The 27,310-nt window shown below is 44.7% G+C and overlaps 1 protein-coding gene and 5 gene segments (V, D, J or C); 4 read left to right on the top strand and 2 right to left on the bottom strand.

Annotated features, from left to right (window-relative positions):
• Positions 1-165: 165 nt before the first annotated feature.
• LOC113126338 (immunoglobulin lambda-like polypeptide 1) lies at positions 166-27,183 on the bottom strand. Its single transcript, XM_026300303.1, has 3 exons — positions 27,067-27,183; positions 26,723-26,945; positions 166-576 (listed from the first exon to the last, which is right to left on the bottom strand). The coding sequence occupies exons 1-3, from the start codon at positions 27,181-27,183 to the stop codon at positions 239-241; spliced, it is 678 nt and encodes a 225-aa protein (XP_026156088.1). The 3' UTR covers positions 166-238.
• Positions 1,586-2,137, top strand: LOC113126644 (immunoglobulin kappa variable 3-11-like). The segment is given in 2 exon segments: positions 1,586-1,644; positions 1,742-2,137. Coding segments are annotated over 2 exon segments (393 nt in total).
• LOC113126666 (immunoglobulin kappa variable 6D-21-like) lies at positions 4,085-6,585 on the top strand. The segment is given in 2 exon segments: positions 4,085-4,138; positions 4,329-6,585. Coding segments are annotated over 2 exon segments (360 nt in total).
• Positions 11,075-11,652, top strand: LOC113126677 (immunoglobulin kappa variable 6D-21-like). The segment is given in 2 exon segments: positions 11,075-11,128; positions 11,345-11,652. Coding segments are annotated over 2 exon segments (357 nt in total).
• On the bottom strand, positions 13,793-15,637 carry LOC113126637 (Ig kappa chain V region 3381-like). The segment is given in 4 exon segments: positions 13,793-13,972; positions 14,059-14,406; positions 14,509-14,589; positions 15,471-15,637. Coding segments are annotated over 3 exon segments (417 nt in total).
• Positions 24,578-25,098, top strand: LOC113126679 (immunoglobulin kappa variable 2-29-like). The segment is given in 2 exon segments: positions 24,578-24,629; positions 24,724-25,098. Coding segments are annotated over 2 exon segments (357 nt in total).
• Positions 27,184-27,310: the final 127 nt, after the last annotated feature.

The following is a 27,310-nucleotide window of genomic DNA, read 5'->3' as shown; positions in this document are numbered from 1 at the left end:
TTTATTTCAAATTCTGAAAATATTTTTGATTGTTAAATTAAAAAAAAGGTTTTTGTAATAATGAAAAATAAAAGAACTGATTTGATGAAGATTATTTTTATTATATGGAAACTGCAATACACAGAAAATATACAGAAAAACTGCGATAATTTGGTGAATCTTTCTACTGAAACATGTCAACTACAGAATGAGAGTCAGTTACAGAGTAAAACCAGTATCACAGTCCCAGTGAGTCAGGTCAGGACTGGGAACACTGGTCTCTCCTCAGTGTCTCTGTGACCGGATTCTGGGAGCCCTGGGTGGCCTCACAGGTCACAGAGGCCACCTTCCCCCACTGGTCTGCAGGGAGCCTCAGGGTGCTGCTCCAGCTGTAGTGGCCGTCCTCCCCCAGCACCGCAGGGCTCCTGATCTCCTCCCAGCTGCTGCTGCTGCTGCTGCTTCTGCCGTCCACCTTCCAGGCCAGACTCCAGTCTGAGGGGAAGCCCTTGTTGGCCAGGCACATGAGCGTGGCCTTCCCCTGCTGCAGCTCCTGGCTGGAGGGGCCCAGTACCGTCAGGGTGGGTGATACTCGACCCACTGAAGGCAGAGAGAACAAATTGTAGAGAAACTGTGAGTTTGGATGAAACTGGTCTTCAGTGTTTCATTTCCCTCTCTGAGCTCAGTAACCATGGGAACAGACAGGCATCACTGCTGAACCATGGCAACAGGCAGGTTTCAGTACTACAGATAAACAGGTAACGTGTCACTTAGTTTCTCTGATGTGTTAAAGTTCAATCTGTAAACTACTGAGGTTTAAAGAAACACATCATCTGTTATCAGACATGTGAGGTTTACATTTCCATGATGTACAAAATTCTCCTCTGAAACACAAAAGACCTGAATCATAAATGTGAGATTTGTTCATTCAACGTGAACATTAGATATAGAATTATGTTTTAAACCCCCTCAAACATTGAGACTCCTGTATAAATATAATCATGTTGAATGATTCTCATTGGACACACAGGACGACTTGGGACAATTTAAATATTTGAGTAAGATCTAGTAAATTTATGAAATATTCTTTCCCCAGGACTTAGACTGAAAATTAAAAACTTTTCAGAACATTTTTTAGACATAATACTTTGGTCAAATTGAAGGTTTAGAAATAGGTGAAATTTAAATTCCAGTCAAACCAAATGTTTAACTGTAGATTGTGTTCTGTTCAAACACATCCTGTGATTTGTAAAACACAGCTGCTGTTATAAACATGAACTAAAACTGAGCTCAGGAAAACACCCAAATTAATTCATCTGTTGAATATTTATTAGATTTTTAAGATTTAAAACAGATATTTATGAAAAAAAATCCACAAATCAACACATTCCTAATCAATACTGTGATAAAGTGATTGATCCATTAATAATCAGCCTGATCAGAGTGATCCAAGTCCCTGTTGGACTCAGTCAGAACATTTCCATAGAGAGCCACTTTGCATCAGCAGCACCATGCTCCAGTGCTCTGGGACAGTTTATAGTCCTGAGAGTTGAACACTGGATGACTGACAGCTGTCCTTCATGACAACAGAAGCCACAGAAATCCTCCTCATCAAAAACATGACTCTGATCTCCATCCTCATATGGACTCTCCTCTGCTTCACTCAGGGTGAGGAAAATCTCTTTTCTGTCATGTGAAAATCATTTGCAGTGTCGCTGAGTTTCACCTCAGCTTCTCATGTCCAGTGTTTTTTCTCTCTCCTCAGAGTCTGTTGGACAAAATGTGGTTGTGACTCAGCCAGCAGCCAAATCCCTGCAGCCTGGTCAAACTGTCACTATTGACTGTAAGGCCAGTCCAAAAGTAGCTCACTACACTGGATCACAGTACTACCTCTCCTGGTACCAACAGAAACCTGGAGAAGCTCCTAAACTTCTGATCTACCTAACATCCAACAGACAGTCAGGAATCTCATCCAGATTCAGTGGAAGTGGAGCAGGAAATGGAATCGACTTCACTCTGACCATCAGTGGAGTCCAGGCTGAAGATGCAGCAGTTTATTACTGTCAGAGTTATCACAGCATCAACAGTCAGGTTGTGTTCACACAGTGAAAAATGGTCGTACAAAAACCTCCCTCAGTCAGACTGAACAGAAACTGAACTGACTGCTGCAGCTGGAAACTACTGCAGAGACTGATACAGTTCACTGAGGACACACGCACACACGCACACACACACACACACACACACACACAGGTCAAATCAACATTTAACAAAAACAGGTCCAATGATCCAAAATGATGTTGATGGAATTTAAACTCCTTTCTCCATGACAGCGTCTCACCATCCTTTCATATCCCAGTATAATCCCATGGTTTTAAGGGATTGGCCAAAGAATCAAGATGAGCCAAACTGGGACAGTCAGTGAGAAAATGCCTGCTCATGACCTTTGCCCTCAGCCTCATACTGGATCCCAGCTGTTTCAAGTCCTGTTCCCAGTCCAAAATAAAGTCATCAGCAGCAGAAACCTTCATGATTAAAGACCCAAACAGCCTCTGCACATACAGCTCATATCCCTACATCAACATATATATACAGTGAATCTGGTGACAAATGACATTCGTCTGAACACAGACGCTGGCAGAGTCTCTGTCTTAGTACTGTTGGATCTGAGTGCTGCTTTTGACACAGTGGACCATGTGATCCTGTTACTGGCACTGGTACTGCCCTGAAATGGTTTAAGTGCTATTTTCATGACAGGATGTACTTCATTGAAATTGGTAACTGTGTCTCAGACCAAATGGAATTTACATGTGGGGTCCCACAGGGGTCTATCTTGGGACCCCTTTTGTTCAAGCTTTACATGTTTCTTTTAGGTCAGTTAATACACAGCAATAATGTGTCCTACCATAACTATGCAGATGACACTCAGATTTACATTTAACTCACAGCAGGTGAGTATGGACCAGTCGATTCACTGTGTCACTGCATTCAGAATGTTGCTGCTCTGGTCCTGACCAGAACCTCGAAGTACAACCACATTACTCCTGTTCTCAGATCTCTGCGCTGGCTTCCTGTCACTCAGGGAACAGACTTTAAAACAGCACTGCTTGTGTATAAGTCCCTTCATGGCTCAGCACCACAGTACATCTCTGACATGTTGGTGCCATATGAACCATCTCGGACTCTTGAGAACATCAGGGACAGGCCTTCTGCACGTGCCCAGAGTCGGGACTAAACAGGGAGAAGTAGCGTTTCAGTTTTATGCACCTAAAATCTGGAATAGTCTTCCTGATGATGTTAGACAGGCCTCATCTCTGACAATGTTTAAGTCCAAGCTAAAAACTTTTCTTTTTAGCTCAGCATATGACGACTCAAAGTGTTTTATCTAAAGTGTTTTATCTGAACTCAGTCTCCTGTAATTTCATTTAAAGTTCATTTTCTACTATTTCCTGTTTCGTTTTTTGCCTATGTCCTTTTAACTTGTCTTTTATTTCTGTAAAGCACTTTGAATCACTCTGTGTATGAACTGTACTATATAAATAAACTTGATTTGCCTTACTGCAGAGACTGAACCTGCCAAAGCAAATGGGAGGACACACCCTCTCTGACTATTAACTCAGAAATCAAACAAGCTCAGTGAGACTAAAAGTTCTGTGTGCAGCTTTCAGTCCCATCACATGATCATCCTCAGCACATGGACTTTCCCAGTTGTCACTGAGCTGTGGATGTTCAAATTTCCATTCCTCTGAGCATTTTGGGACAAATGATCCACACTGGCTTCAGAGTCAAAGCATCATTTCACTTTGGCAAACTCATGTCTCAGCTTCACTTGGTGAAATCTCCACTTTACAAACACACAAACATGTCACAGCTGTTTTCACATCAATCTACAAAGAAGTGGACGAGTTCACTGCCAGACTGTTTGATCCTGTACATGTGAATATGCAGCAGTGAGGAGGAAGCAGGCTGCCATGGTGAGGGCAGCTGCAGCTGACTGACTCTGTGTGTTTGCATATGTGTCCTGCCTCTGTGCTCCAGACGTTAAGAGGCCAGTGTTGATCAGTGGCTGTCCAGGCCTTTCAGAGCCACCCACACGCCGGCAGCACCATGATGATGATGTCCCTGACTCTACTGCTGGCCACCCTGGGGCTCCTGGTTCAGGGTGAGACTCTCTTCTGAAAACTTTGCTTCAGGATGCAGCCAGGTTCACCACAATGATGTTCTGCGCTGATGGAGAAACGCTGACACGAGCAGCCCTGAGCTTCTTCCATCTATTGTCCATGTTAAAGAAATGATCCTCTTCTGTTTGGATGATGGTCGTCTTTCTCCAAGCTCTTTTTCATGTTTTCCAGGTTCATCAGGACAAATCACCCTGACTCAGTCTCCTGGATCTCAGTCTGTTGTTCCACGACAGACTGTCAGCATCAGATGTAAAGCCAGTTCAGGTGTTGGCAGCTCACTCCACTGGTACCTTCAGAAACCTGGAGACGCTCCTAAACTCCTGATTTATTATGCTACAAATCGTCAGTCTGGAGTTTCTGATCGTTTCAGTGGAAGTGGATCTGGGACTGACTTCACTCTGACCATCAGTAGAGTTCAGGCTGAAGATGCAGGAGTTTATTACTGTCAGCAGAGTAGCAGCTGGCCGCTCACACAGTGAAACAACGTCGTACAAAAACCTCCCTCAGCTGCAGAGGAACTGATCTGACTCCACAGCTGCACTGAAACTCAAAACAACAAAGTACCGGAGGACACTACAGTCAGCAAGTGACTTATTTATTATTAAACTACATTATATTAAAGACAGTCAACAGAAAATTATTTCATAAATAGATGAAACATTTCAGCCATGACTGAACTACAGACTGTCTACATGTTTTTTATTGTTCATATATTTATTTCTATGGTTTGATGTCCAACAGAGTGACGTGTTTCCCTTCAAACCAACAGTGAAGAAAAAGTTTTATGTTTGTAATTTTTCTCATGATGTTGCTTCTGTGTTTGGATATCTGGATTAGAGACTCTGGGCTTTTATTTTGAAAAGGAAGTGTAGCACATATGTGGGCTGACCTCCAGATTAGATGATTAACCTATTAACGAATGTCATCACTTGCTTATGGCAGGCTAGGGATACCAGAAGACTTAGTTCGGCTCAGGGAGCTGTGGTGAAGTAAATGATGACACAAAGAGGAAATTGATTAGTGATGGGACCTTATACTGAGGGTGAGACTGACAAAACAACAACACCAACATATAACAATATAAACCCCAGGCTATATACAATCTGCAGATTTGGGTTAGATCTGGTTTCAGGGTAGATGAAGCAGTTGGAAATACACTTCACTATTTAGGTCCCAGTTCACAACAAAGCAATAAGTTGACCAACATAATTACAGAAATTATACAGTAACAACATTCACAATTGCACAGGACCTTGTACCCAGACAGATGATGAGTCCGCACCACAAACGGCACCTGGTCAGTAACAACTCGTACACACTACACACATGCACCACACAGAACAGTGCAGACCATGTGCCCTTCAGTGCCTGCAAACTGTCCATGGGATGTGACTTGTCCAAGGCCGAGGAGCAGCTTCAGTGGAAATGTGTGGCTGTGAGTGAGTTAGTGAGGGGACCAGGGCTGAAACAGCCTCCTACCAGACCCACAGGAGGACGGGGTCAAACTGGAGAACTCCAGGCTGCTTGTAGCTCGCCATCAGGTTTGTTTGACCCCAAACAGGAGTGTGTCTGACCCATATCCAGTATGAACCAGTAACACGGCTCTCCACAGCATCACAGTCCCTCAGTACCATGACATGTTTAAACCAAGCAATAAAAATGAAGAGTAAAGTGCTGGGTTGGTATTAAAGTCATCAAAACACAACAGAATAATTCCTAGAGATTATTGGTGTCAATAGAAACACACTGATGCTAACACTGATGCTAGTAGCAACATGCTAACACACTGATGCTAGTAGCAACATGCTAACACCAATGACACAAACAGACTCACCAATTCCAGTTGATAAACAGGCCCCGAACGGCTCCTACAGCGGCGGTAGTTGGTTGCTAAGATCATAGAATAGCAGGTTTAAGTTTACAGTGAATTTAACACTGAACCAAAGAGAAAATAAGCCTTTGTTTGTTTGTTTGTTTGTTTGTTTGTTTGTTTGTTTGTTTGTTTGCGAACATACTTGTTGCAGTTTTCCCATAGCTTTCCACTCGCGCTATTGAAGGGAGAACCGGAAACAGCTTGTGATTCCAGCTGCAACGAACGCGATTGGCTGGCCAAGTCACATGACTCTCAGCCATGGCACGTCGATGTAGTGGTGCGTTCATGGACTTATGGGTGTGAAACAACACTAACCAAGGCGGGTTTGGACGTGGGTTAGAGAAGACCATCATAGTGTCTGTTGTCAGCTCTTTCAGACTCTGCTCACATGTAAAAATGTCTTTATTTGAAAGGAGTTTCTCACTGATCTGTGTCTCTATATGCTGATGATATTTAACTTTATATTTCCAATCTCTACGTTCTGTCAGAGGTTCTGCAGATTCTTTTCTTGGGGAAATTAGTGAAGAAATAAACTTTTTGAATAGACAAAGTAAATGAAACAACAAAATCACTTCATTATTCTCATGTGGTAATACACAGTGTAAAAGTGTTGAGGACAAAGAATGAATGTGTTGAAAATAAAAGGTCAAAGTGCAAATGTTTGAATTCATTTGGACTCTACTAATAAATAAAACAGAAAAACCTGAAACTACATCAGTCCATCTGTCACTGGACATACTATAATACATCCCATAACTTTGAACATTTACAGCATAAAATCTTTATCACACACTATTGTGATGTTGAATCAATACACAAACATCCATTCTGTATTCTGATTTTTATATCTTTAAATAACTTGACAAAGTAATGATTCTATCCACACATACCACATACAGCAGTCGTTTTCTTTCTTTACTACAGATCACAATTTTTATCTGTAAACACTGTCAGTATAATTGTAGAACTGTGTGTTAATGATAAAATAACCTAATCAATAAATAACACACAGGGAAACAGAATTGATTTGATGATCTGATCTTTATTAGTCTGGAAACTTTGACACAATCACCGTTAGAGAAAACTAGCAAACATATCTGGAAGGAAGAAAAAACATAGAAAGAAATTTTCAGAGTGAAACCAGAATCAGAGTCAAGTGTTTCTTCTCTCTCCTCAGAGTTTGTTGGACAAAATGTGGTTTTGACTCAGCCAGCAGCCAAATCCGTGCAGCCTGGTCAAACTGTCACTATTGACTGTAAGGCCAGCACAAAAGTACATCAGTACTCTGGACCACAGTACTACCTCTCCTGGTACCAACAGAAACCTGGAGAAGCTCCTAAACTTCTGATCTACCCAGCATCAAACAGATGGTCAGGAATCTCATCCAGATTCAGTGGAAGTGGAGCAGGAAATGAAATCGACTTCACTCTGACCATCAGTGGAGTCCAGGCTGAAGATGCAGCAGTTTATTACTGTCAGAGTTTACACAACATCAACAGTCAGCCTGTGTTCACATAGTGAAAAATGGTTGTACAAAAACCTCCCTCAGTCAGACTGAACAGAAACTGAACTGCCAGACTGTTTGATCCTGTACATGTGAATATGCAGCAGTGAGGAGGAAGCAGGCTGCCATGGTGAGGGCAGCTGCAGCTGACTGACTGTGTGTTTGCATATGTGTCCTGCCTCTGTGCTCCAGACGTTAAGAGGCCAGTGTTGATCAGTGGCCGTCCAGGCCTTTCAGAGCCACCCACACGCCGGCAGCACCATGATGATGATGATGAAGATGTCTCTGACTCTACTGCTGGCCACCCTGGGGCTCCTGGTTCAGGGTGAGACTGTCTTCTGAATACTTTGCTTCAGGATTCAGCCTGGTTCACCACAATGATGTTCTGCTCTGATGGAGAAACGCTGACACGAGCAGCACTGAGCTTCTTCCATCTATTGTCCATGTTAAAGAAATGATCCTCTTCTGTTTGGATGATGATCGTCTTTCTCCAAGCTGGACTGGTCTCAATAAGCCTTCTTCTCTTTTTCATGTTTTCCAGGTTCATCAGGAGAAATCACCCTGACTCAGTCTCCTGGATCTCAGTCTGTTGTTCCAGGACAGACTGTCAGCATCAGATGTCAAGCCAGTTCGGGTATTACTGATGATTTGCACTGGTACCTTCAGAAACCTGGAGAAGCTCCTAAACTCCTGATTTATGAAGCTACAACCCGTCAGTCTGGAGTTTCTGATCGTTTCAGTGGAAGTGGATCTGGGACTGACTTCACTCTGACCATCAGTAGAGTTCAGGCTGAAGATGCAGGAGTTTATTACTGTCAGCAGAGTAACAGCTGGCCGTTAACACAGTGAAACAACGTCATACAAAAACCTCCCTCAGCTGCAGAGGAACTGATCTGACTCCACAGCTGCACTGAAACTCAAAACAACAGACAAAGAACTGGAGGACACTACAGTCAGCAAGTGACTTATTTATTATTTAAATACATTATATTAAAGACAATCAGTCAACAGGAAATTATCTCATAAATAGATAAAACATTTCAGCCATGACTGAACTACAGACTGTCTACATGTTTTTTATTGTTCATATATTTATTTCTATGGTTTGATGTCCAACAGAGTGACGTGTTTCCCTTCAAACCAACAGTGAAGAAAAACTTTTATGTTTGTAATTTTGCTCATGATGTTGCTTCTGTGTTTGGATATCTGGATTAGAGACTCAGGGCTTTTATTTTGAAAAGGAAGTGTAGCACATATGTGGGCTAACCTCCAGATTAGATGATTAACCTATTAACGAATGTTAGCACTTATGGCTTATGGCAGGCTAGGGATACCAGAAGACTTAGTTCGGCTCAGGGAGCTGTGGTGAAGTAAATGATGACAAAGAGGAAATTGATTAGTGATGGGACCTTATACTCAGGGTGAGATTGACAAAACAACAACACCAACATATAACAATATAAACCCCAGGCTATATACAATCTGCAGATTTGGGTTGGATCTGGTTTGAGGGTAGATGAAGCAGTTGGAAATACACTTCACTATTCAGGTCCTAGTTGGTGTTAGCATGTCGCTACTAGCATCAGTGTTGGCATCAAACCTTCATGATTAAAGACCCAAACAGCCTCTGCTCATACGGCTCATATCACTACATCAACATATATATACAGTGAATCTGGTGACAAATGACATTTGTCTGAACACTGATGCTGTAAGAGTCTCTGTCTTAGTACTGTTGGATCTGAGTGCTGCTTTTGACAGTGGACCATGTGATCCTGTTACAAAGGTTAGAGGACTGCATAGGCATCTCTGGTACTGCCCTTAAATGGTTTAAGTCCGATCTTGAAGACAGGTAGTACTTCACTGAAATTGGTAACTGTGTCTCAGACCAAATGGCGTTTACATGTGGGGTCCCCCAGGGGTCTATCTTGAGACCGCTTTTGTTCAATCTTTGCACGTTTTCTTTAGGCCAGTTAATACACAGCAATAATATGTCCAACTATAACTATGCAGATGACACTCAGATTTACATTTCACTCACAGCAGGTGAATATGGATCAGTCGATTCACTGTGTCACTGCATTGAAAAGATCACTGTGTGGATGCAAAACAACTCTCTCCAAATAAACAGTGACAAGACTGAAATAATCATCTTTGGGCCACAGAAACAAAGAGAAAGTGTCAGCAGTCACCTTGAGTCTATTTCTCTAAGATCTAAATATCATTTCAGAAATCTATGGGTAATCATGGACAGAGACTTAAATTTTAAAAGGCACATTAAATCAATTACATCATCAGCATTTTACCATCTCAAAACATTGCCAGAATCAAAGGAATCATGTCTAAACCAGACTTGGAGAGACTCATCCATGCATTTATCTCCAGCAGGTTAAATTACTGTAACTGCTTACGGGGCTCTTAAAACCAGCTGTAAGGCAGCTGCAGTACATTCAGACCAGAACCTGGAAGTACAACCACATTACTCCTGTTCTCAGATCTCTGCACTGGCTTCCTGTCACTCAGAAAATAGACTTTAAAACAGCACTGCTTCTGTATAAGTCTCTTCATGGCTCAGCACCACAGTACATCTCTGAGATGTTGATGATATGAACCATCTCGGACTCTGAGAACATCAGGGACAGGCCTTCTGCTTGTTCACAGAGTCAGGACTAAACAGGGAGAAGCAGCGTTTCAGTTTTAAGCACTTAAAATCTGGAATAGTCTCCTGATGATGTTAGACAGGCCTCATCTCTGACAATGTTTAAGTCCAAGCTAAAAACTTTTCATTTTAGCTCAGCATATGACGACTGAAAGTGTTTTATCTGAACTCAGTCTCCTGTAAATTCATTTAAAGTTCATTTTCTACTATTTCCCATTTCTTCTTTTGCCTATATATTTTTAACTTGTCTTTTATTTCTGTAAAGCACTTTGAATCACTCTGTGTATGAACTGTACTATATAAATAAACTTGACTTGCCTTACTGCAGAGACTGAACCTGCCAAAGCAAATGGGAGGACACACTCTCTCTGACTATTAACTCAGAAATCAAACAAGCTCTGTGAGACTAAAAGTTCTGTGTGCAGCTTTCAGTCCCATCACATGATCATCCTCAGCACATGGACTTTCCCAGTTGTCACTGAGCTGTGGATGTTCAAATTTCCATTCCTCTGAGCATTTTGGGACAAATGATCCACACTGGCTTCAGAGTCAAAGCATCATTTCACTTTGGCAAACTCATGTCTCAGCTTCACTTGGTGAAATCTCCACTTTACAAACACACAAACATGTCACAGCTGTTTTCACATCAATCTACAAAGAAGTGGACGAGTTCACTGCCAGACTGTTTGATCCTGTACATGTGAATATGCAGCAGTGAGGAGGAAGCAGGCTGCCGTGGTGAGGGCAGCTGCAGCTGACTGACTCTGTGTGTTTGCATATGTGTCCTGCCTCTGTGCTCCAGACGTTAAGAGGCCAGTGTTGATCAGTGGCCGTCCAGGCCTTTCAGAGCCACCCACACGCCGGCAGAACCATGATGATGATGAGGATGATGTCTCTGACTCTACTGCTGGCCACCCTGGGGCTCCTGGTTCAGGGTGAGACTCTCTTCTGAAAACTTTGCTTCAGGATGCAGCCAGGTTCACCACAATGATGTTCTGCTCTGATGGAGAAATGCTGACACGAGCAGCACTGAGCTTCTTCCATCTATTGTCCATGTTAAAGAAATGATCCTCTTCTGTTTGGATGATGGTCGTCTTTCTCCAAGCTGGACTGGTCTCAATAAGCCTTCTCCTCTTTTTCATGTTTTCCAGGTTCATCAGGACAAAAAACCCTGACTCAGTCTCCTGGATTTCAGTCTGTTGTTCCAGGACAGACTGTCAGCATCAGATGTCAAGCCAGTTCTAGTGTTAGCAGTTACCTCAACTGGTACCTTCAGAAACCTGGAGAAGCTCCTAAACCCCTGATTTATTATGCTACAAATCGTCAGTCTGGAGTTTCTGATCGTTTCAGTGGAAGTGGATCTGGGACTGACTTCACTCTGACCATCAGTAGAGTTCAGGCTGAAGATGCAGGAGTTTATTACTGTCAGCAGAGTAGCAGCTGGCCGCTCACACAGTGAAACAACGTCGTACAAAAACCTCCCTCAGCTGCAGAGGAACTGATCTGACTCCACAGCTGCACTGAAACTCAAAACAACAAAGTACCGGAGGACACTACAATGAACAAGTGACTTATTTATTATTAAACTACATTATATTAAAGACAGTCAACAGAAAATTATTTCATAAATAGATGAAAAATTTCAGCCATGACTGAACTACAGACTGTCTACATGTTTTTTATTGTTCATATATTTATTTCTATGGTTTGATGTCCAACAGAGTGACATGTTTCCCTTCAAACCAACAGAGAAGAAAAAGTTTTATTTTTGTAATTTTTCTCATGATGTTGCTTCTGTGTTTGGATATCTGGATTAGAGACTCAGGGCTTTTATTTTGAAAAGGAAGTGTAGCATATATGTGGGCTAACCACCAGATTAGATGATTAACCTATTAGCAAATGTTAGCACTTGCTTATGGCAGGCTAGGGATACCAGAAGACTTAGTTCGGCTCAGGGAGCTGTGGTGAAGTAAATGATGACACAAAGAGGAAATTGATTAGTGATGGGACCTTATACTGAGGGTGAGACTGACAAAACAACAACACCAACATATAACAATATAAACCCCAGGCTATATACAATCTGCAGATTTGGGTTGGAGCTGGTTTCAGGGTAGATGAAGCAGTTGGAAATACACTTCACTATTTAGGTCCCAGTTCACAACAAAGCAATAAGTTGACCAACATAATTACAGAAATTATACAGTAACAACATTCACAATTGCACAGGACCTTGTACCCAGACAGACGATGAGTCCGCACCACAAACGGCACCTGGTCAGTAACAACTCATACACACTACACACATGCACCACACAGAACAGTGCAGACCATGTGCCCTTCAGTGCCTGCAAACTGTCCATGGGATGTGACTTGTCCAAGGCCGAGGAGCAGCTTCAGTGGAAATGTGTGGCTATGAGTGAGTTAGTGAGGGGACCAGGGCTGAAACAGCCTCCTACCAGACCCACAGGAGGACGGGGTCAAACTGGAGAACTTCAGGCTGCCCGCCTAGCTCGCCATCAGGTTGAACCCCAAAAAGGAGTGTATCTGACCCGTATCCAGTATGAACCAGTAACACGGCTCTCCACAGCATCACAGTCCCTCAGTACCATGACATGTTTAAACCAAGCAATAACAATGAAGAGCAAAGTGCTGGGTTGGTATTAAAGTCATCAAAACACAACAGAATAATTCCTAGAGATTATTGGTGTCAATAGAAACACACTGATGCTAACACTGATGCTAGTAGCAACATGCTAACACTGATGCTAGTAGCAACATGCTAACACTGATGCTAGTAGCAACATGCTAACACTGATACTAACACTGATGCTAGTAGCAACATGCTAACACTGATGCTAGTAGCAACATGCTAACACCAATGACACAAACAGACTCGTCAATTCCAGTTGATAAACAGGCACCGAACGGCTCCTACAGCGGCGGTAGTTGGTTGCTAAGATCATAGAATAGCAGGTTTAAGTTTACAGTGAATTTAACACTGACCCAAAGAGGAAATAAGCCTTTGTTTGTTTATTGGTTTGTTTGTCTGTTTGTTTGTTTGCGAACATACGTGTTGCAGTTCTCCCGTAGCTTTCCCCTCACGTTATTGAAGGGAGAACAGGAAACACCTTGTGATACCAGCTGCAACGAACGCGATTGGCTGGCCGAGTCACATGACTCTCATCCATGCCACGTCGATGTAGTGGTGCGTTCAGGGACTCATGGGTGTGAAAGAATACTAACCAAGGCGGGTTTGGACCTGGGTTAGAGAAGACCATTATAGTGTTTGTTGTTAGCTCTGATTTTTATATCTTTAAATAACTTGACAAAGTAATGATTCTATCCACACATACCACATACAGCAGTCGTTTTCTTTTTTTACTACAGATCACAATTTTTATCTGTAAACACTGTCAGTATAATTGTAGAACTGTGTGTTAATGTTAAAATAACCTAATCAGTAAATAACACACAGGGAAACAGAACTGATTTGATGATCTGATCTTTATTAGTCTGGAAACTTTGACACAATCACCGTTAGAGAAGACTAGCAAACATATCTGGAAGGAAGAAAAAAAATAGAAAGAGATTTTCAGTGTAAAACCAGAATCAGAGTAAAACCAGAATCAGAGTCCCAGTGAATCAGGTCAGGAGTAGGAACACTGGTCACCCCTCAGTGTCTCTGTGACCGGACACTGGGAGCCCTGGGTGGTCTCAGAAGTCGCAGACCCACCTTCCTCCACTGGTCTGCAGGCAGCCTCAGGGTGCTGCTCCCCCTAGGAGACACCAATCAGCTTAGAGAACAAGTAGCACACAGCTGTCAATCAAACAGCACACACCTGCATCAAACAGTTGAACTTACTTTGAACCTCCAGTCTGGTTCCTGCACCGAATGTGAACACCCCCTTACTGTCGATGTAGTGATAACTCTGACAGTAATAATTTGCTTCATCTTCAGCCTGGACTCGACTGATGGCCAGAGTGAAGTCAGAGTTTGATCCACGGCCTTCAAAACGACCTGGAGTCCCTGATGCTCGCCTTCTAGCTGCATAAATGAGCAGTTTAGGACTTTCTCCATCTCTCTGTTGGTACCAGGATAGACGATTTGAATTATCCACATTCTGACTGGTCTTACAGCTGATGGTGACGGAGCCTCCCAGAGCAGACCTCACAGTTCCTGGCTGAGTCACTGTGACCCGGCCTCTGGACTCTGAGGACACAGAGACAAAAACATAAAGCAGCCTCAAGGTTTTGTCGGCTTCACAGCGACAGACGTTCATAGAGGAGAGGAGTTGAATTCTCTGGACTTTACCTGTGAAGCAGCAGCAGAGGAGAGTCCAGATGAGGACGAAGATCAGAGTCATGTTTTTGATGAGGAGGATTTCTGTGGCTTCTGTTGTCATGAAGGACAGCTGTCAGTCATCCAGTGTTCAACTCTCAGGACTATAAACTGTCCCAGAGCACTGGAGCATGGTGCTGCTGATGCAAAGTGGCTCTCTATGGAAATGTTCTGACTGAGTCCAACAGGGACTTGGATCACTCTGATCAGGCTGATTATTAATGGACCAATCACTTTATCACAGTATTGATTAGAAATGTGTCATATTGATGTTCATGTGGATTTGTTTTGTGAATTTTTTTCAGAAATGTTTGTTTCAAATGTTTTGAATGATTTAACGTCTAAAACGTTTAGTTTGAATTTGAGACGTTAAAAATCTACTAAATATTCAACAAATGAATTAATTTGGGTGTTTTCTGGAGCTCAGTTTTAGTTTAAGTTTATAACAGCAGCTGTGTTTTACGGACTGTTTTTGTTGACTTTGTTTCAGACTCAGAGAGCCGTGTCTCTGCACTGAGAGGTTTTTGTACAACGCCTCAGTCACTTTGTGTCACTGTGCACAGTGAAAAATGGCCGTACAAAAATCTCGAGTCAGACTGAACAGAAACTGAACTGACTGCTGGAGCTGGAAACTACTGCAGAGACTGATACAGTTCACTCAAGACACATGCTGTTAAAATCAAAATTTAACAAAAACAGGTCCAGTGATCTAAAATTCTTATTGCCATCAATAGAAACATACTTATGCTAATCCTGATGCTAAAGGTAACGCTAATACAGGCGCTAACACAGGCTCTAACACTGACGCTAATAGTAATGCTAATTCTCATACTAACACTGACGCTAGTAGCAACATGCTAACACTGATGCTAACACTGATGCTAGTAGCAACATGCTAACGCTAATGCTAACACCAATGACACAAACAGACTCACCAATTCCAGTTGATAAACAGGCACCGAACGGCTCCTACAGCGGCGGTAGTTGGTTGCTAAGAGCATAGAATAGCAGGTTTAAGTTTACAGTGAATTTAACACTGAACCAAAGAGAAAACAAGCCTTTGTTTGTCTGTTTGTTTGTCTGTTTTCGTACATACCTGTTGCAGTTCTCCCGTAGCTTTCCCCTCGCGCTATTGAAGGGAGAACCGGAAACACCTTGTGATTCCAGCTGCAACGAAGGCGATTGGCTGGCCGAGTCACGACTCTCAGCCATGCCACGTCGATGTAGTGGTGCGTTCAGGGACTCATGGGTGTGAAAGAATACAAACTAAGGCGTGTTTTGACAAGGGTTAGAGAAGACCATCATAGTGTCTGTTGTCAGCTCTGATTTTTATATCTTTAAATAACTTGACAAAGTAATGATTCTAGCCACACATACCACATACAGCAGTCGGTTTCTTTTGTTTTTATTACAGATCACAATTTTTATCTGTAAACACTGTCAGTATAATTGTAGAACTGTGTGTTAATGTTAAAATAACCATCCATCCATCGTTCCATCCATCCATCTTCTTCCGCTTATCCGGGGCCGGGTCACGGGGGCAGTAGCCCAATCAGGGATACCCAGACTTCCTTCTCCCTGGACACTTCCTCCTGCCCTTCCAGGGGGACATCGAGGCGTTCCCAGGCCAGCCGGGAGACATAGTCCCTCCAGCGTGTCCTGGGTCTACCCCGGGGCCTCCTCCCGGTGGGACATGCCCGGAACACCTCCCCAGGGAGGCGCTCAGGAGGCATCCGAAACAGATGCCCGAGCCACCTCAACTGACTCCTCTCGATGTGGAAAAGCAGCGGCTCTACTCAGAGCTCCTCCAGGGTGACCGAGCTCCTCCCCCTATCTCTAAGGGAGTGCCCGGCCACCCTGAGGCGGAAGCTCATTTCAGCCGCTTGTATCCGCGATCTTGTCCTTTCGGTCATGACCCAAAGCTCATGACCATAGGTGAGGGTAGGAACGTAGATTGACTGGTAAATCGAGAGCTTCGCCTTCCGACCTAGCTCCTTCTTCACCACAATGAACCGGTACACCGACCTCATTACTGCTGCCGATGCCCCGATCCGTCTGTCAATCTCGCGCTCCATCCTTCCCTCACTCGTGAACAAGACCCCGAGATACTTAAACTCGTCCACCTGAGGCAGGATCTCTCCCCTGGCCTGGAGATGGCAAGCCACCTTTTTCCGGTTGAGTACCATGGCCTCGGACTTGGAGGTGCTGATTCTCATCCCAGCCGCTTCACACTCGGTTGCAAACCGCCCCAGCGCACGCTGGAGATCCTGGCTCGATGGAGCCAACAGGACAATATCATCTGCAAAAAGCAGAGATAAAATCGTGTGGTCCCTGAACTGAACTCCCTCCGGCCCCTGGCTGCGCCTAGAAATTCTGTCCATAAAAGTAATGAACAGAACCGGTGACAAAGGGCAGCCCTGCCGGAGTCCAACGTGCACTGGGAACAGGTCTGACTTACTACCGACAATGCGAACCAAGCTCCTGCTCCGTTTGTACAGAGAACGGATAGCCCTCAGCAAAGGCCCCCTGGGCCGACAGATAGTCCTTCACCATGGCCTCACCGAACTCCTCCCATACCCAAGTTTTTGCCACCGTCACCGCCTGGGCTGCAGCACGCTTGGCCCGATGGTACCTGTCAGCTGCTTCGGGAGTCCCACAAGCCAACCAAGCTCAGTAGGACTCCTTCTTTAGCCTGACGGCATCCCTTACCTCCGGTGTCCACCACCGAGTTCGGGGATTTCTGCCGCGACAGGCACCCGAAACCTTATGGCCACAGCTCCTAGCTGCCGCGAAAACATGGAAAACATGGAAAACATGGTCCATTCGGACTCAATGTCCCCAGCCTCAGAGTGAAGTCGATTCCATTTCCCTCCCCCGGGATCTGGTAGAAGCTCTCTCGGAGGTGTGAGCTAAAGACTCCTCTGACAGCGGGTGCGGCCAAACATTCCCAACAGACCCATAGGCCGAAACAACAGTGAGAGACCTATCCCCGACCCGAAGGCGCAGGGAAACCACCCTTTCACTCTGGGGGGAAAACTCCAACACGTGGCGGCTAAGCTGGGGAGCTATGAGCAAGCCCACATCAGCTCGCCGCCTCTCACCGCCAGCAACTCCGGAGTAGAAGAGAGTCCAGCCCCTCTCAAGGAGCTGGGTTCCAGTCACCAAGCGCTCGCCAACGGGCCCCAACCCCAAGCCTGGCTCCAGGGTGGGGCCCCGGCTTCGCCATGCCGGGCGACGTCATGGTCCTCAGTTTTCGGTTAGGTTAAATAACCTAATCAATAAATAACACACAGGGAAACAGAACTGATTTGATGATCTGATCTTTATTAGTCTGGAAACTTTGACACAATCACCGTTAGAGAAAACTAGCAAACATATCTGGAAGGAAGAAAAAAAATAGAAAGAGATTTTCAGAGTAAAACCAGAATCAGAGTCCAGTGTTTCTTCTCTCTCCTCAGAGTCTGTTGGACAAAATGTGGTTTTGACTCAGCCAGCAGCCAAATCCCTGCAGCCTGGTCAAACTGTCACTATTGACTGTAAGGCCAGTACATCAGTACTCTGGACCGCAGTACTACCTCACGTGGTACCAACAGAAACCTGGAGAAGCTCCTAAACTCCTGATTAGATACGCTACAACCCGTCAGTCTGGAGTTTCTGATCGTTTCAGTGGAAGTGGATCTGGGACTGACTTCACTCTGACCATCAGTAGAGTTCAGGCTGAAGATGCAGGAATTTATTACTGTCAGCAGGGAAGCAGCTACCCGCTCACACAGTGAAACAATGTTGTACAAAAACCTCCCTCAGCTGCAGAAGAACTGATCTGACTCCACAGCTGCACTGAAACTCAAAACAACAGACAAAGAACTGGAGGACACTACAGTCAGCAAGTGACTTATTTAGTGACCAGCAAGTGACCAGGGCTGAAACAGCCTCCTGCCAGACCCACAGGAGGACGGGGTCAAACTGGAGAACTCCAGGCTGCTTGTAGCTCGCCATCAGGTTTGTTTAACCCCAAACAGGAGTGTGTCTGACCCGTATCCAGTATGAACCAGTAACACGGCTCTCCACAGCATCACAGTCCCTCAGTACCATGACATGTTTAAACCAAGCAATAACAATGAAGAGCAAAGTGCTGGGTTGGTATTAAAGTCATCAAAACACAACAGAATAATTCCTAGAGATTATTGGTGTCAATAGAAACTCACTGATGCTAACACTGATGCTAGTAGCAACATGCTAACACTGATGCTAGTAGCAACATGCTAACACCAATGACACAAACAGACTTACCAATTCCAGTTGATAAACAGGCACCAAACGGCTCCTACAGCGGCGGTAGTTGGTTGCTAAGAGCATAGAATAGCAGGTTTAAGTTTACAGTGAATTTAACACTGACCCAAAGAGGAAATAAGCCTTTGTTTGTTTATTGGTTTGTTTGTCTGTTTGTTTGTTTGTTTGCGAACATACCTGTAGCTTTCCCCTCGCGCTATTGAAGGGAGAACCGGATACAGCTTGCAATACCAGCTGCAACGAACGCGATTGGATGGCCGAGTCACATGACTCTCAGCCATGGCACGTCGATGTAGTGGTGCGTTCAGGGACTCATGGGTGTGAAACAACACTAACCAAGGCGGGTTTGGACCTGGGTTAGAGAAGACCATCATAGTGTCTGTTGTCAGCTCTGATTTTTATATCTTTAAATAACTTGACAAAGTAATGATTCTATCCACACATACCACATACAGCAGTCGGTTTCTTTTGTTTTTATTACAGATCACAATTTTTATCTGTAAACACTGTCAGTATAATTGTAGAACTGTGTGTTAATGTTAAAATAACCATCCATCCATCCATACATCCATCCATCTTCTTCTGCTTATCCGGGGCCAGGTCACGGGGGCAGTAGCCCAATCAGGGATACCCAGACTTCCTTCTCCCTGGACACTTCCTCCAGCTCTTCCGGGGGGACACCGAGGCGTCCCCAGGCCAGCCGCGAGACATAGTCCCTCCAGCATGTCCTGGGTCTACCCCGGGGCCTCCTCCCGGTGGGACATCCCCGAACACCTCCCCAGGGAGGCGCCCAGGAGGCATCCGAAACAGATGCCCGAGCCACCTCAACTGACTCCTCTCGATGTGGAAAAGCAGCGGCTCTACTCAGAGCTCCTCCAGGGTGACCGAGCTCCTCACCCTATCTCTAAGGGAGTGCCCGGCCACCCTGAGGAGGAAGCTCATTTCAGCCGCTTGTATCCGCGATCTTGTCCTTTCGGTCATGACCCAAAGCTCATGACCATAGGTGAGGGTAAGAACGTAGATTGACCGGTAAATCGAGAGCTTCGCCTTCTGACTTAGCTCCTTCTTCACCACAACGGACCGGTACACCGACCTCATTACTGCTTACTGCTGCCGATGCCCCGATCCGTCTGTCAATCTCGCGCTCCATCCTTCCCTCACTCGTGAACAAGACCCCGAGATACTTAAACTCCTCCACCTGAGGCAGGATCTCTCCCCTGGCCTGGAGATGGCAAGCCACCTTTTTCCAGTTGAGTACCATGGCCTCGGACTTGGAGGTGCTGATTCTCATCCCAGCCGCTTCACACTCGGTTGCAAACCGCCCCAGCGCACGCTGGAGATCCTGGCTCGATGGAGCCAACAGGACAACATCATCTGCAAAAAGCAGAGATGAAATCGTGTGGTCCCTGAACTGAACTCCCTCCGGCCCCTGGCTGCGCCTATAAATTCTGTCCATAAAAGTAATGAACAGAACCGGTGACAAAGGGCAGCCCTGCCGGAGTCCAACGTGCACTGGGAACAGGTCTGACTTACTACCGGCAATGCGAACCAAGCTCCTGCTCCGCTTGTACAGAGACAGGATAGCCCTCAGCAAAGGCCCACGGGCCGACAGATAGTCCTTCACCATGGCCTCACCGAACTCCTCCCATACCCGAGTTTTTGCCACCGTCACCGCCTGGGCTGCAGCACGCTTGGCCCGACGGTACCCGTCAGCTGCTTTGGGAGTCCCACAAGCCAAACAAGCTCGGTAGGACTCCTTCTTTAGCCTGACGGCATCCCTTACCTCCGGTGTCCACCACCGAGTTCGGGGATTGCTGCCACGACAGGCACCCGAAACCTTATGGCCACAGCTCCTAGCCGCCACATCAACAATGGAGGTGGAAAACATGGTCCATTCGGACTCAATGTCCCCAGCCTCCCCCGGGATCTGGTAGAAGTTCTCTCGGAGGTGTGAGTTAAAGACCCCTCTGACAGCGGGTTCGGCCAAACATTCCCAACAGACCCATAGGCCGAAACAACAGTGAGAGACCTATCCCTGACCCGAAGGTGCAGGGAAACCACCCTTTCACTCTGGGTGGAAAACTCCAACACGTGTCGGCTAAGCTGGGGAGCTATGAGCAAGCCCACATCAGCTCGCCGCCTCTCACCGCCAGCAACTCCAGAGTAGAAGAGAGTCCAGCCCCTCTCAAGGAGCTGGGTTCCAGAGCCCAGGCTGTGCATGGAGGTGAGCCCGAATATCTCGGTACCGCTCGACCTCCCGCACAAGCTCCTGCTCCTTCCCCCCCAGTGAGGTGACATTCCATGTCCCTAGAGCCAGTTTCAGCATCCAGGGATCGGGTCACCGAGGTCCCCGCCCTCGACCACTGCCCGATCCACTAGGCACCGGCCCCTTATGGATCCTCCTGCGGGTGGTGGGTCCACAGAAGGGCGGCCCCACGTTGCTCTCTGCCCGGCTGGGCCCCATGGGGGGAGACCCAGTCACCAGGCGCTCGCCAACGGGCCCCAACCCCAGGCCTGGCTCCAGGGTGGGGCCCCGGCTTCGCCATGCCGGGCGAAGTCACGGTCCTCAGTTTTCGGTTAGGTTAAATAACCTAATCAATAAATAACAGGGAAAAAGATCTGATTTGATGATCTGATCTTTATTAGTCTGGAAACTTTGACACAATCAGTGTAAGAGAAAACTAACAAACATATCTGGAAGGAAGAAAAAAAACAGAAAGAGATTTTCAGAGTAAAACCAGAATCAGAGTCCAGTGTTTCTTCTCTCTCCTCAGAGTCTGTTGGACAAAATGTGGTTTTGACTCAGCCAGCAGCCAAATCCCTGCAGCCTGGTCAAACTGTCACTATTGACTGTAAAGCCAGTACAACAGTACATCAGTACTCTGGACCACAGCACTACCTTCACTGGTACCAACAGAAACCTGAAGAAGCTCCTAAACTTCTGATCTACCTAACATCAAACAGATGGTCAGGATTCTCATCCAGATTCAGTGGAAGTGGAGCAGGAAATGGAATCGACTTCACTCTGACCATCAGTGGAGTCCAGGCTGAAGATGCAGCAGTTTATTACTGTCAGAGTTTTCACAACATCAACAGTCAGTGGGTGTTCACACAGTGAAAAATGGTCGTACAAAAACCTCCCTCAGTCAGACTGAACAGAAACTGAACTGACTGCTGCAGCTGGAAACTATTGCAGTCTGATACAGTTCACTGAGGACACACACACACACACACACACACAGTTCAAATCAACATTTAACAAAAACAGGTCCAATGATCCAAAATGATGTTGATGGAATTTAAACTCCTTTCTCCATGACAGCGTCTCACCATCCTTTCATATCCCAGTATAATCCCATGGTTTTAAGGGATTGGCCAGAGAATCAAGATGAGCCAAACTGGGACAGTCAATGAGAAAATGCCTGCTCATGACCTTTGCCCCCAGCCACATATTGGATCCCAGCTGTTTCAAGTTCTGTTCCCAGTCCAATATAAAGTCATCAGCAGCAGAAACCTTCATGATTAAAGACCCAAACAGCCTCTGCACATACAGCTCATATCCCTACATCAACATATATATACAGTGAATCTGGTGACAAATGACATTCGTCTGAACGCAGACGCTGGCAGAGTCTCTGTCTTAGTACTGTTGGATCTGAGTGCTGCTTTTGACACAATGGAACATGTGATCCTGTTAAAAAGGTTAGAGGAGTGGATTGGCATCTCTGGTACTGCCCTTAAATGGTTTAAGTCCTATCTTGAAGACAGGAAATACTTAATTGAAATTGGTAACTGTCTCTCAGACCAGATAGCGTTTATATGTGGAGTCCCCCAGGGTTCCATCTTGGGACCCCTTTTGTTCAATCTTTACAGGTTTCCTTTAACAGGGTATCAGCAGGTTCCTAAGAGCTAGATTTAAGACTTTTGAAGACCTTTACCACGCTGAATGAAATTTAAGACCAATTTTATAGAAATAAAATAAAACATCCCACAATACAACCAATTAGCATAACACACTGTTTATTGATATAAACTGTTTACACACCGTTTGATTTATTGAGTAAAACAAAAATAAAATGCCAGGTGTTTTCTGACAGGTTTCCACAGCCGCTTTGTCTTATTCACACCGCATGTGGGTCTCCAAAGCTTTCATACCCATTGTTCCGAGTTTTAAATTTTTTTGCACAGCCTGCACCGGACCTCGAACACGTTGCCACTAACTGGACTTAACCACAGCGCAAAATTAGGGTAACCAATTGTCATTAAATTTACATTTACCCATGACAAAAGAGTAATGCTGAAACTTTCCCACAGTTCACGCAGCTGCCGGAAAGCATGTGTTAAATAAACTCCCCTCAAACGTGTATTTTAGTTAGTTCCGCCTATTTCATTCTGCGTAACAAATACGCGAAAGGCTTTCAAATAAAATCTTCTTTATGGGGTCGGTTAGATTTCATTTTGAGACCTTTGAAATCCGAATTTAAGACATTTTAATGCTAATTAAGGCCTTAGTTTTATAATATGGAATTTAATGTGTGCAATAATGTGTCCTACCATAACTATGCAGATGACACTCAGATTTACATTTCACTCACAGCAGGTGAATATGGACCAGTCGATTCACTGTGTCACTGCATTGAACAGATCACTGTGAGGATGCAAAACGACTTTCTCCAAATAAACTGTGACAAGACGGAAATATTCATCTTTGGGACACAGAATGAAAGAGAAACTGTCAGCAGTCACCTCGAGTCTCTTTCTCTAAAATCTAAAAATCAGGTCAGAAATCTAGGGGTAATCATAGACTCAGACTTGAATTGTATCAGCCACATTAAATCAATTACATCGTCACCATTTTATTATCTCAAAAACATTGGCAGAATCAAGGGGATCGTGTCTAAACCAGACTTGGAGAGAGTCATCCATGCATTTATCTCCAGCAGGTTAGATTACTGTAACTGCTCATGGGGCTCTCAAAACCAGCTGTAAGGCAGCTGCAGTACATTCAGACCAGTACCAGGAAGTACTACCACATTATTCCTGTTCTCAGATCATTGCACTGGTTCTCTGTCACTCAGAGAATAGACTTTAAAACAGCACTGCTTGTGTATAAGTCTCTTCATGGCTCAGCACCACAGTACATCTCTGAGATGTTGATGATATGAACCATCTCGGACTCTGAGAACATCAGGGACAGGCCTTCTGCTCGTGCCCAGAGTCAGGACTAAACAGGAAGAAGCAGTGTTTCAGTTTTATGAAGTTTTATGCAGCAAAATCAAACAAGCTCAGTGAGACTAAAAGTTCTGTGTGCAGCTTTCAGTCCCATCACATGATCATCCTCAGCACATGGACTTTCCCAGTTGTCACTGAGCTGTGGATGTTCAAATTTCCATTCCTCTGAGCATTTTGGGACAAATGATCCACACTGGCTTCAGAGTCAAAGCATCATTTCACTTCAGCTTCACTTGGTGAAATCTCCACTTTACAAACACACAAACATGTCACAGCTGTTTTCACATCAATCTACAAAGAAGTGGACGAGTTCACTGCCAGACTGTTTGATCCTGTACATGTGAATATGCAGCAGTGAGGAGGAAGCAGGCTGCCATGGTGAGGGCAGCTGCAGCTGACTGACTCTGTGTGTTTGCATATGTGTCCTGCCTCTGTGCTCCAGACGTTAAGAGGCCAGTGTTGATCAGTGGCCGTCCAGGCCTTTCAGAGCGACCCACACGCCGGCAGCACCATGATGATGATGATGATGTCTCTGACTCTACTGCTGGCCACCCTGGGGCTCCTGGTTCAGGGTGAGACTCTCTTCTGAAAACTTTGCTTCAGGATGCAGCCAGGTTCAGCTGGACTGGTCTCAATAAGCCTTCTCCTCTTTTTCATGTTTTCCAGGTTCATCAGGACAAATCACCCTGACTCAGTCTCCTGGATCTCAGTCTGTTGTTCCAGGACAGACTGTCAACATCAAATGTAAAGCCAGTTCAAGTGTTGGCAGCTACCTCCACTGGTACCTTCAGAAACCTGGAGAAGCTCCTAAACTCCTGATTTATTACGCTACAACCCGTCAGTCTGGAGTTTCTGATCGTTTCAGTGGAAGCGGATCTGGGACTGACTTCACTCTGACCATCAGTAGAGTTCAGGCTGAAGATGCAGGAGTTTATTACTGTCAGCAGGGTTACAGCTCGTTCACACAATGAAATAACGTCGTACAAAAACCTCCCTCAGCTGCAGAGGAACTGATCTGACTCCACAGCTGCACTGAAACTCAAACAATATCAAAATATGTGGTTTACCATCAAAATATGTTTTGACATTAATTTTAATCATTTTATGACTTTTAATTCATCCAACACATAATTTAGTAACTAGTTAAAGCAGAGTTTAGATCAGGGCTTCTGTGTTACAGTGAATGTTTGCTCTTCACATCAGGAAAAACATATTTCCAAAGAACTGGTGGACACTACAATTAGCAAACTGTTTTATATGTTTCTCAAAATATTGATTTGTCCCCACATTATAATAATAATGAAAAAAAATTAATCAGTGAACAGAAAAACTATTCACAAACAGATAAAATAATTGACCCACTATACACCATGTTGACATTTTTATTTATTAACTTAATCATTGAAGTATTTTATTTTTATGTTTGTGACTCCTCATAAATAATGAAAAAGCAGATTTGTTGCAGTTTAAAGTTTGCATAGTAAATGTTATATATACAACATTATTATTGAACTACAGATTCATATTGTTGTTTGTTGTTTTTATGTCCAACAAATTCAGATGTTCCTCCCTCTCCAACATCAGTGAAGGAAAAGTTTCCATAAAAGTAAAAACTAGAAATCTTAATTGAGACGTCTCTAAATTGATGTAAATGTTTCAATGATGTTCACGTGTGCTGAGTTTGAATATCTGGATTAGAATTAATGCCTTTGTTTTGTAAAGAAAGAGCATCACAGTGTCTGTTGTCAGATCTTTTGTTCTTTCAGACTGACACTGCTCAAATGTAAAAAATATTTGAATTTGAAAGTAGTTTTTCACTTTTTGAGTGTCTCTATATGCTGATGATATTTGACTTTATATTTCCAATGTCTACATTTCCTCAGACACTGAATATTTGTTTCCTCAGAAAATTAATAAGGATATAAACTTTTAATTGCACAAAAGTAAAAGTTAAACTTATCTATTACTATCATCTGGGCTAAAAAAGTAAAATATTGTTGAGAGCAAAGAATGAATGTGATGAATAAATAAAAAAAAAAAAGGTTAAAGTGCAAATAATTCAAATGATACCTCATAAAAACAGGCTATAAAACACAGCTGCTGATATAAACATGAACTAAAACTGAGCTCCAGAAAACACCCAAATTAAGCCTCACCCTGTACCAGGTCTACAGAGTCTGGAAGTGAGTGTAGACTAGAAAGAAGGGACTACAGGGCCCCAGTCCCAAGGCAGCTACCCCAAAGCTTTACCTGCTGAGAGTGAAGTAGTTCATACCTGTTCACAGTAGATGGTCACATATGCACATACAGGCTGATTCACTATATCACTGGCCTCTTTAAAAAGGGCTTAAAACAAACAGCAGCCTCCCTAATTGGAAATGAGGTCCCTGAGAACCAGTACCAGAACCAAACACACAGATAAAGCCCACACTTTTATTTCTAACTTCCACATTAGAGCCAAAGGCCAAATAATGAGCGAGTGCAGCTGAAGGCCTCTCAGCCTGATTGGAAATATTCACCATCAGGAACCGGATGATGCTCCAGTCAAAACGGGCCCACACGACCCAAATCACAAGAACCGGTGCAGTCCGGTTGGAGCTCGGCTGCGGTTCGGCCCATATTATCTTCACTCACACACAGTCAAAGGGAAGAAACAGACACTTACGGTTCTGTTCGGCTCCGACACTGGAGCTGGAAAACTGGAGGAGAAACAGCAGCGGAACCTGGAATCCACGGCAGAGGACCCACTCGGCCCCGGCGGTCCGTCTGACCCCGCATCCCGCCTCGGTCCAAAGTCCAGGCGCCCGGTCCGAGCGGCTCCACGTCGGACCTCGCTGACCCGGTTCTGCCAGCCGAGGGCGCCAATATCCCCAACTAGCCACCTGCAGCTAACACTTAGCTTGTTAGAGCCGCTAGCTTAGCGGCTAACGCTGCCTGACGGCGGCCCGACACGCACAGCGGCTCCAAACGTCAGACTACGGACCGGAAAAGACAACAACTCGCTATCACTTGGATCTGCTGTGACTCCTGTCTCTCCTCAAACGCTCCCCCACCTCCAAAACTCTGGTCCTCCTCAATCGTTTGGCCTCCGGTGGCTCTGGGTTTGTTTTCTCTCCCGCCCCTCATCTCCGCAGCCAATCACAGCCCGACCTGGCTGACTGACAGGTCGATGACCAATAGAAGTTGCTCATTTAGCTACTGCTCATTTAGCTGTTGTTCCAGGTGAGGTACCCACCCAGCTAATAGGATTTAT

Source organism: Mastacembelus armatus, chromosome 11 (assembly GCF_900324485.2).
Source record: "Mastacembelus armatus chromosome 11, fMasArm1.2, whole genome shotgun sequence".
Classification (NCBI taxonomy): Eukaryota; Metazoa; Chordata; class Actinopteri; order Synbranchiformes; family Mastacembelidae; genus Mastacembelus; species Mastacembelus armatus.
The sequence above is the reverse complement of the archived record's forward strand: the minus strand, read 5'-3'. Positions and strand labels throughout refer to the sequence as shown.

Excerpts from the sequence above, each read along its gene's own strand:
- LOC113126338 (XM_026300303.1), bottom strand. The coding sequence starts at position 27,183 with ATGAGGGGCGGGAGAGAAAACAAACCCAGAGCCACCGGAGGCCAAACG. Across the intron at positions 26,946-27,066 it reads AGGAGTCACAGCAGATCCAA|CTGCAGGTGGCTAGTTGGGG; the intron begins GTGATAGCGAGT and ends GCTAAGTGTTAG. Across the intron at positions 577-26,722 it reads TGTCGGAGCCGAACAGAACC|TGGGTCGAGTATCACCCACC; the intron begins GTAAGTGTCTGT and ends CTCTGCCTTCAG.